We start from the raw sequence: 11103 nt of genomic DNA, 5'->3' as shown, positions 1-11103 counted from the left end.
AAAGATCCGTCTCTATGCATTGCCATCCTCTCAATTGCTCCGCTATACTTTACAATGCGGAATTGAGAAATGCATTTTGAAATAATAAACATGAATGGAAGTGAACTGGTGAAGTATTCTCTAAAGTAAAACCATTCATTGGGAAGTGAATAAAACCGTAGATCTCCAAGTTACAATAAATTTTTATTCATGTATTCCGGGAGTGACTAACTCGTTTCTCCGGTACATTTGCTACTAATTCTATGGTTTCACTTGAAAATTTTATATATTACTAAATTATTATAATTACCTCCTCATTTTATGATCTTAATTACCGTCTGCCGGCCACATTATCTAATTAATCGTGAAGAACAATTTTCTTCGACAGTAGGCTCACACTAACGTGAACTTGCGATGCTGTGAATACATGGATAATGTGAAGACCACATTTTTAATCGTAGCATATTTAGGATGAATGCGAGCCTCCCACGCCTAAAAACCGGAACAAATTGTACCCATGTTACAGCGTTCCAAGGAATGCGCTGGACAGGGACCGATTTCCTGGAGAAGAACCACTACACCATGTATTATAGTCGCCATTCAGTAAATTATGTGCTCGGAGTAGGTTTCTTAATCAACCATAAAATGAAACTTGCTGTTATCGGCTTTGAAAATATAAGTGGAAGACTATGCACTCTGCGCTTGCAAGGCAAATTTAGAAATATAAGCCTCATAAACGTTCATGCCCCTACGGAGGAAACTGCAGAGTTGGAGAAGAATGCCTTCTACTAGGCGAGTTGAGCGGACCCTCGAAGCCTGTCCCAAGAATGATATCAAAATCATACTTGGAGATAAGTAGGGACGGAGCCCGTATTCAAGCGATACTTTGGCACCCATAGCTTATATAGGGATACCAATTATAACGGATTGCGGATTATTCAGTTAGCAGTATGGCACGAACTCGTTGTTGGAAGTACCTGCTTTGTGCGGAAAGCGGTCCACAAACAAACGTGGACCTCTCCAGACGGGACCAGTTCCAACTAAAATGACCGCGTGCTGATTGAACGCCGCCATCTCTCAGTCTTGATGAATGTCAGAACATATAAGGGCAGCCAATATAGACTCGGATAACTATCTTGTTGGCATAGTGCTCCGGGCTCGAATTATAACACCACCTACAATCCCCTCTGACAATCAGGTGCGAGTGAATACTGAAGCCATTCACAACGTGGCCCTCCGTAACACCAATAAGGGGAAATGGATGCCGCAATAACCTCAGTTAACAGATGTCCTGGAGGTGAAGTATCAATAAATGGTCTTCATAACCGCTTGAAGAACGTTATCGTTGATACGGCCACAAACACACTTGACTCCAGCCGCAAGAAAAGTCGGAACGGCTGGTTCGACGATGAATGTAAGCTAGCAACGGGATGGAAGAATGCTGCATACCGAGTAATGTTGCATTCTCAAAAAACGCGGGCACGCGCATAACTTTATCAAGAACTCCGTCGAGCGTGTGAACTCGAAAAGTACAGGGAGCAATTGCACCAGGCGCAAAAGTTTTACCAACAAGTCATCAGCATGAAGCCTTATAAACCTCTATGCTCATCTTGCCGAGACAAAGAGGGAAATCTGATTTCCGACAGAATGGGCATATCGGCGAGTTGGATGTCCAACCAACTGAAGACAACAAACAAATGCTGTCAGCACCCAGCATAGAAGAAACAGTCCGTGCAATCCACCCGCTTAAAAACCATAAGTCGCCAGGATTCGATGCAATTACAGCCGAATTGGTTAAATATGAAGGCGATCAACTACACCAAGCAGTTCATCAACTGATGCTCAAAGTGTGGGACATCGAATGAATGCCTGACGACTAGCAACGAGGCATTATCTGTCGCATACATAAAAAGGGGGATATCACGCAGTGCAATTATAGAGATTTCACGTTACTGATTATCATCTATAAGATATTCTTCTTGCTAGCCCGGATAGCCCCACACGCTCAGAACATCATTGACCCATACCAAAGAGGTTTCACTCCAGGCAAATCAGCAACAGATTAGATTTTCTCTCTGCGGCAAGCGATGGAAAAACTGCTGGAATATGGCCATTAGCTGCCCCATCTTCTCTTCGAATTTAAAGCTGCCTATGACAGCATAGCCAGGATAAAACTATACACGACGATGAGAGAATACGGTATCCCGGTGAAATTGATAAGACTGACTAGGCTGACTCTGACCAATGTGCGAGGCCAGATAAAAGCAGCAAGATCATTCTCCAGACCACCAACAACGGTCTAAGAGAAGGGGATGCCCTATCATGCGTCCTCTCCTGGCTTTGGAGAAAGTGATTCGCAAAGCAGATGTGAGGGTAATGACATTTACATACAAGTTGTCATTATGGCCAGAAAAGCTCCTCGGATTTTCTATTACCTGTTGATCCCATTAATTATGGCATTTCGTTTGTAAAAAGTAGTTATTCTTTTAAGCGTGTATTACCAAGGGCAAGTGATTATCCTGGTTTACCAATTGTAGCAAAAATTTTTAAAAAACATAGAAAACCCAGAAAGTCAGCCTTCTGCTGCGTTTGTTTACAATAATCCAAAATAGGGATCTAATTTTTTAAGGCATTGTATGAGATATTCAAGCGAAACTCAAAGAACTTTCGTATCGGTTCGTAGTTTGGATCCATCCCCATACTATAAGACCAAAAGTTAGTAAGAGGAGTGCTTAGAATCCACTCAACGATTGTCGACAGTTTTGTCAAACATTTTGTGAGTTCATTATGGCCCGAGGAATTTATGCGATCATGCAGTACATTGAACTTTAACACAGGAATATTATGATAAAATGCTATCGTATAACGTACGCATAATACCTTAAGAAATTGAAATATAACACCAACAAAGCCCCTGAATTCTGAAAATATAAAGAAAAAAATCATTAATCGATGGCGTAACAACCAAACTTACGTCTTTCCTTGGAGGGCACTGATCGGAGAAAGATTTGGGTCGGATATTCCACGCTCGCCTGTAATTATTACCCCGATTTGTCTGCTAAACCAATTGATGTCTGTCATTAAGGGCCGTAGAGAGAAAATCCAGACCCAAGATGAACATTATGCGAAAAAGTCGGGCACGGAGTGAAAAGTCTGAAGTAAAAATTATGCCCAGCCCCATATTATCCCTTTCTTCATTGAAATTTGTATTACAGGCCACCGATAAAAGTCGGGCCCGTGGGTAGTCCACCCTCCTTTCTACACCTATCATCACGCCTGCTTTCACTTAAATCACTCTTGTACCAGTAAAATTAGACTTTCCGTTTTGAAATTCAGCACTCTAACCAAATAATTTATTAAATTTGAGGTTATTGTCAAATCTTGAACAATGTTTGGAATTCACTCACTTTATAATTATGATTCCAAATGAATGCTAGATCAGTTTTGATGGCTTTCCGTACTATATTTCTTCTTTAATTTAATGTTCAAAATGAAAGAGAAAAACTTCACAGATCGCGCTCAAAAGTGTCGCAAGCGAAAACATAATTTGAAATTTTATTCATTGCTAGAAAATTGAAAAATCCTCAACCATTGACGAACATTCCGAACGTCTCCTTTGAATTTTAATTAGAAATTTGGAATAGTAAAATATACAGTGGCTTCAGGATTCAACCTTGTGAGGAATCTGTTGCCAATTTTGATCACAATGCAGCCTGGACTCCCGAAATTAAAATCCCATTGATAACAGTTTAATATTTTATTAAAATCTAAAATTTTCTACTCAACCGCATCACTTGATACCCATTTTCTCTTTAATAATAAACTGAGGCAGACGCTTGCCCTTCCAAAGTCGTGGGATGGGTGTTTCATTCGCTTGTCTCAACTTCTCAGTTACATACTCTTCAGCCGAGAATGCTTCGGCTTTCTTTATACGATGCAACAGACCAGCTTGGAAACGTTTCTCTTTCCGCATCTCACGTCGTTGTCTCACCTGAAAAACTCACCTTTAACCATCAACTCATTAATTGAACCCACAAATCATACCTTAGCCCATTCAAACTTCATCTTCTTGCGTAGTTTACGCAATTTATGTTTCTTCATTTTTCGTCGTCGAATCACGATTAATCGAGCGGCTTGAATTCCATCTTCGGTACCTGGCGTTCGATTCACTGGATTTTCGATGATCTGATTCCGATTTGGTTGGATTATGTCACGGATTTCATTGATGAGTGAATCTCGGGGGTTTTCTATGATACGAGAAATTACTGGGATGTCGATGATTTCCTTTTTGCTATTGTAGCTGCTTGTCGGGGTTGTGATACGTAATTTTTCCAAGTCTGTGTTGAGTTGAGAAATTATGTTCGAGGCTAGTATGTTACTGCTTTCAACCGGGATAGCTTTGGGGGCATTGTGGCTTAGTTGGCGGGCGAGTGCTTGGGTTACTAGAAAGAGGAGGAAAAATGTAAATTTAATGCGACGACTTTTGAAGGAATTATAATAGGTTTGCAATTCGGAAAATTTTCAAAGCTTTTCTTATAGATCAACGGAGTAGACAATTTTTTGTGCATCACTTGATTAAAAGGAGTAAATTGTGTAATGCATCAGACAATGTACAAAAGTGGGAAGGCTCTGTTAAAAAAAAAAACGTATTGTTTTGAGATAAGAATGAAAAGCAACTGAGTAAATTAAGCAACTTAAAACAGAAGAGTAGCAGAAAAGAATGTGGAAAATACAAACGGTTACCCTCACTGCGAGTGAATTTTAAGAGGATGTATATTTGGAAGCCCAAAAAAGATTTTTTTCAAGATTTTTCCGAGTAAATCTTTAAATTATAATCCACAACTAATGTATGAATTAATAAAGCAACTGTGCAGAAGTAAGGAAAAAAATTACTATTGACAAAATAAGATTTTTCGAAAGGCTTCCGCGGCGAGTATTAGAATTCCCCCCCTCCCCTCAACATCTGGAAGCATAACATTTTTTTTTGTAAACTACATAAATTTATCGAGTGAAGTACACACGATTATTTAAAAAAAAATATTTTTTCCCAAAATTGCAAGGCCTCTAAAAAAATTTACATTTTTTGAAGAAAAAAATCGACTTAAATATTTTATAAAACATACCTCTTCCTCAATTGTGCGGTTATTTAAATGAACAAGTTACAATTAAAGCTATTCTTTCACAGCAGCATTTTGCTGTTCCAACTCTTTTCTGGTTGCTATAATGGTGTGTCGAGTTTTTTTCTATATCAGAAAGTGCGTGTTTAGCAGTTTAAATGCGAGTTTCTTCTTAGGAGTTACTTCAGAAAAAATAATCATACAAATGTTGCTAAGTTGTTTTTATAGCAGAACTCTATTGATTACGAATTTAACGAGGTTTCAGCGTATTTAAGCCAATTATAAAATGGAGGAAAAAATGGTCAAGCAGATCAGCTTTGCCGCGAATCTTGGCTAAAGAGTAGGATCAAGCAAAATTCATACGTTCAAAACGCAATTAGGCAAAAAAAGACCCGAAGAAGGAAGAGGAAAAAAGCGGCATCTACAAGATGTTTTGTGAAGATTGCCCTTGTACATACGTAGGGCAAACCAAACGGTTAGTCAACACTCGGGTCAAGGGACATCTAAAAGACGCTGATCTAAAAAAACGGGTCAGAAAAACACATATTAATTCTGCAGTCGCCCGGATATTGTAGAATATGACCATAGAATGGAGAGGGTAACGGTGCTGAAGGAGGTCAAGCGCAACAAATTGTACCCTTACGAGAGTTTTTTCATTGGAAAAGACTCTCAATGTTAATTAAGAATTAAGTTATAGATAAGATATAATTAAGGCCTAGTCCTTAAGATAATTAGATTAAAATAGTATATATTTAGATCAAGGATATTGTTGGGATAATTCCGCTGAAGTGGCTGCCGAAATACGTATTCGGGGAAATAAACTAAACTAAAATCATTGGCGGAAGAAAGGAGATATAATGTTGATTGATTAGTGGATTGTGTGTGTAATGACAATGAGCGTATCGACTAAATGTATTAGAACTGATATTAAATTGAAGTAATGGATTTGTTTGGGTCTTCAAACAGAGGAATTGGTTACGCAGGAACGATTCAATTTTGAAAATATATTTTTGAAATGCTGAGTATCTTGAAAAAGTTGGCTTCCGCTCAAGGCACCAAGCCGTAAATTTACTTTTTAAGATCGAATAATGTACTATTTTTTGACCGACAATGAATCATAAAACATATTGGTCTTAAATGTGAACAGAAAATGTGAAAAGAGAAAAACCTTCGATATATGAAATGCAAGAATTGAAAGCCAGGGTGTACATGGAGAAAGTAGAATTCTCTGCAAGAAATCGTGTAAAAAGTGGATCGAAACAAATAGGTGTGCGTAGAGATGATCTAGGAAAATCAACAGCCTCCGAGAGCCCATCCATCATTAACATAGCAGAGTGGATAATGATCGACAGAAACCTAGAACTTAGACAGCTAGTTTATTAATGGGACGAACATAAGAAGTGGATAACTGCTAAAAAATCATTAGCACGTTCTTTAGTATCTCTAAATCCACAGATCTTATGGATTAATGAAAATAAAAAAACCTGGGAAACGCCGGCTGAACCAACACCAATAGCTCTACTACCAAACCCTATCTCCACCTCCACATGGTGACCGCTGGGAGCTCAAGAAACCCTGCACACGGAAAAAGATGTAGGCGAGTCCCCCGCGCCTAAAAATGGAACAAATTGAACCAACTGGTCTTCCAGATTGGGGGTTGGGTAGGGCTAACAACACGACACGGAAAACAATAGATTACGAAGCCACAAAAGGAGCCTCGAATTAAATTGTTTACACAACGACGCATTTTCTCATGGAACGTGCGCTAACTTTACAGAAATGGAGCTGCCAAGCATTTAGCCGATACCCTTTCCCAATATAGGGCTGATATAATAACAGAAGATGCACTGGAAAGATACCAGTTTCCTGGAGAAGAGCCACTAGACCATATATTATAGCAGCCATCCAGTAAACCATGTGCTCGGAGTAGGTTTCTTAGTCAGCCAAAAATTGAAACCTGCTGTTATCGACTTTAAAAACATAAGCGAAAGGGTATGCATTCTGTGCTTGTGAGGCAAATTTTGAAATATAAGTCTCATTGACGTTCACGCCCCTACAGAGGAGACTACAGAGTCGAAGAAGGATGCCTTCTACGAAGCGGTAGAACGAACCCTCGAAACCTGTCCCAGATACGATATCAAAATCATACTTGGGGATTTTAACAACCAAGAAGGACAGAGCCCGTATGCAGGCGATACGTTGGCTCCCATAGCTTACATCAAAATACAAAAGATAACGGACTGCGGATTATTCAATTAGCAGTATCGCACGAAATGGTTGTTGGAAGTACCTATTTTGCGCGGAAAGCAATCCAAAAACAAACGTGGGCCTTTCCAGACGAGACCACTTTCAGCCAAATTGATCACATGCAGATCGAACGTCGCCACCTCTCAGGCTTGATGAATGTCAGAACATATAGGGGGCTATATTGGCTCACTATCTCGTTGGCAAGTAGGAACGGCTGGTTCGACAAACCGGGATACCGAGTAATGCTGCATTCTCGAAGCGCGCAGGCACGCGTGGAGAATTATCACGAACTTCGTCGAGCAGAGAAGTGACTCCACAGACGAAAAAAGAAAGCTTGGAGAACCAACAGGTCTTTGAACTCGAAAAATACAGGGAGCAACCCCACCAGGTGCGGAAGTTTTATCAAGTCAGCAAGATGAAGCTTTACATAGCTCAATGCTCATCCTGCCGAGACAAAGAGGGAAATCTGATTTCCGACGGAATGGGCATATTGGAGCGATGCGTTGAGTGCTTTGATGAACTGTACAACAAGCAGAACTTCGGCGAGTTGAGAGAGAGTCCCGCCAACTGAAGACGACGGAAAAATACTGCCACCACCAAGTATAGAAGAAACAGTCCGTGCAATTCATCGGCTTAAAAATCATAAGTCGCTAGGAGCCGATGGAATTACAGCCGAATTAGTTAAATATGGAGGCGACCAATTACACCAAGTGGTTCATAAACTGCTCAAGAGGCGAGACAGCGAATCAATGCCTGATGACTGGCAAAAAGGCATTATCTGTTTCATACATAACAGGGAAGATATCACACAATGTAGCAATTATAGAGGTATCACGTTGCTGAGTACCTTCTATAAGATATTCTCCGCTACTTGCTAGGCCGGATAGCCGCATATACCCAGGACATCGTAGGCCCGTTCCGAAGAGGCTTCGCTCCAGGCAAATCAGCGATAGATCAGATTTTCTCTCTGTGGCAAGCAATGGAAAAACTGTTGGAATATGAACATCAGTTGCACCATCTTTTCACTGACTTTAAAGCCGCCTATGGTAGCATAGCCAGGGTAAAACTGTACACGGCAATGAGAGAATTCGGTATCCCGACGAAATTAATAAGACTGACTAGGCTGACCTTGACCTATGTGCGAGGCCAGATAAAAGCAACAGAACTACTCTCAAGACCATTTGACATCAACAACGATCTACGACAAGGGGATTTCCTATCATGCGTCCTCTTTAACCTGGCCCTGGAGAAAGTGATCCGTGATGCTGAGGTAAATGCAAGGGGTACGATCCTCTTTAAGTCCGCCCAACTTCTGGCCTGTGCTGACGATATCGACCATCATGGATCATCAGATCGAGCAGGCGGCGCTAGATCTTGGGTTGCACATCAACGAAGGAAAGACAAAATATATGGTGGCAACATCAGCACCAAAAACCAAGCAACCAACAACATCAAACAAACAGGAAGAATAGAGAGTACAACTTTGAATTTCTATTACCTAGGGTCGAAAATCACAATCGATAACAGCTACTAAGAGAGAAGAACCCTCCGAAGAATTTTTGGCTCCCCTACATGAAGATGGACAATTCCGTATTCTACATAACGACGAAATCTATGAGCGATATCATGACGTCAGCTTGTGGATAAAATCCGTCTCAACAGGTTGCGGTGGGCGGGTCACTTAATTCGTATGGATGAGGATGATCTCGCCCTAGAAGTCTATAAGGGCAATATCTATGATATGAAAAGAAGACGAGGCAAACGTCAGACCGCTTTTAGGGATATCGAATTGTGGACCTCGGTGCAAAGTCGGGGTGGCAGGAGTTCCTTATTAAGGCAGGCTTAGACCGAGGTAAATGTTTGGACAGAAAGCATAGCAAAGAAAGGATAACTTCCCTGATTGGAACCAACATAACTGGACCAAACAAGTTGTAGTTTTCAAAAGTAGAACGAAGTTAAAAATTTTACTGTTTTCGACATAATTTATTCGTCGTAAACAATGAGACCGACCCGCCAATTATATGATAAACAGGCGGTCATGGATAATAGGGTTTCGGCAAATTTAAATCGGATTACGGTGACTATTTACCACTGCGTTTTTCCTTTGCATGGCAGAAAACAACGAGAATAAAAATAAAACAGGCGAAATTTGGCAATCTATGTACCGGGCGGAGTGCAACATTCTTTACACCGATAGAGTTTTTTTTTTTGGCAAAAGGCAGGAAGGAGCCTTTAAGACAAAATTAACAGTTTATTTTGAAAAATTAATGAGAATTCCATAGAGAGACTTTACTATTCATAACCACTAAAAACTAAGGCAACATCAAATAAAAATAGAAGAGTACGGCTTTGAAACCGTTCATAATTCTTCTTATTTCTGTCAGCTATGGCGACTAAATCTGTCCACCGTTGCTGCCAGTCAGCAGGGCTTATAAAAACTGTTCCGCTCAGAGGGTTTCACTCGCTCGCTCAACAGGCTGCGCTGGGCAGGTCGCTTAATCCATATGGGTGACGACGATCCAGCTGGGAGTTTAGGGGTAATATCGATGGTAGAAAAAGTGGCAGACCCTGCCTCAGATGGAGCCATGGCTAACACACTAGGCAACTGTTATGGATATCGAATTAGTGCACTTCGGCGCAAAATCGGTATGTTTGGTGTTCTCAGTTAAGGCCGGCCTAGACCAGAAGCCGGTTGTTGTGCTATCGGTGACGTTTTCCCTAGAAGACAGGCAAAAGGGGTAGAACTTTGCGGACTAGGAATCTGTGAATTCGCAGTCTGTTTCTCGCTAATGAAACCTGATCCATGGATAGGTTACGATCTTCAGTTATCGTCAAAGGGTACGATTTGATTTTTGATGTGCGTTGAGACTGTTTTCTCTACGGCTGCCACTGTTACTCGGAAGCTCTAACCTTTCATCAAATTATGCCTGCGCCGCATCATCAGGATACTCTGGCTTAAGATAGATAATAACGAGAGAAGAACTTCTCAGATGCATGTGGATATGTTGATCAGAAGACGGCCCTCCGGCGGTTATGTTGTATATTAAGTAAAAGCGATAACTCCTTTCCTTGATATACCAACGAAAATGCTGATTGTAATTTCAGACGCTCCACAACCGAAGGGGTAGGCCTTTCGGCGATACGCAAAACGGGAGCTCCAAGGAAGAATAAAAAGACCATCAAGTGTTTGTTTGTCATCACCAAACTTCCGACAACTCTTTGAATAGTGTAAAACAGGCATATCCACCGGTAAGAGCTATTAAGAACGCTCAATTATATTCAAGTTTGTGATTAAAATTATGTAAACATATTTTTTGGTAAGGGTTACAACAATCATTTTAAATGGGGAGCACAACACAACAATTGCATTTTAAATGGGGAGCTAATTTCGCCGGTAATGGAGTTTACACATCAAGAGATTAGATACTTTCCAGATCGTCCAAGTCAGCACTGTCGTCACTTTTAATACCATTCTTTAAATAAAACTCAATTTACCATCAAAATCTATCTTTACACACTTCGCTAAACATAACCTATGTACAGGTGTATTGATTAAGTTTTTAAGTGAGCAGTAAACTTAAACTATTCATAATTTAAACATTTTCTTATACTTACAGTTTAGTAACTTATTACTGACGCGGAACATTTCTCCCTAAATAAATTTCAATCAGAATCCAAAAGTATTAGATTCGTTCCGCCTCATCTGACAGTTCACTGGCGCAACTGTACTTCTCAAAGTGGAAAGTTATTCATAATGTTT

General features: G+C 40.4%; 1 protein-coding gene across 1 annotated transcript; it reads right to left on the bottom strand.

The window, feature by feature from the left end:
• Nucleotides 1-3721: 3721 nt before the first annotated feature.
• LOC119654642 lies at nucleotides 3722-11098 on the bottom strand. The gene is made up of 3 exons (XM_038060120.1): nucleotides 10959-11098; nucleotides 4024-4421; nucleotides 3722-3970 (listed from the first exon to the last, which is right to left on the bottom strand). The coding sequence occupies exons 1-3, from the start codon at nucleotides 10987-10989 to the stop codon at nucleotides 3770-3772; spliced, it is 630 nt and encodes a 209-aa protein (XP_037916048.1). The 5' UTR covers nucleotides 10990-11098; the 3' UTR covers nucleotides 3722-3769.
• Nucleotides 11099-11103: the final 5 nt, after the last annotated feature.

Source organism: Hermetia illucens, chromosome 4 (assembly GCF_905115235.1).
Source record: "Hermetia illucens chromosome 4, iHerIll2.2.curated.20191125, whole genome shotgun sequence".
Classification (NCBI taxonomy): Eukaryota; Metazoa; Arthropoda; class Insecta; order Diptera; family Stratiomyidae; genus Hermetia; species Hermetia illucens.
The sequence above is the reverse complement of the archived record's forward strand: the minus strand, read 5'-3'. Positions and strand labels throughout refer to the sequence as shown.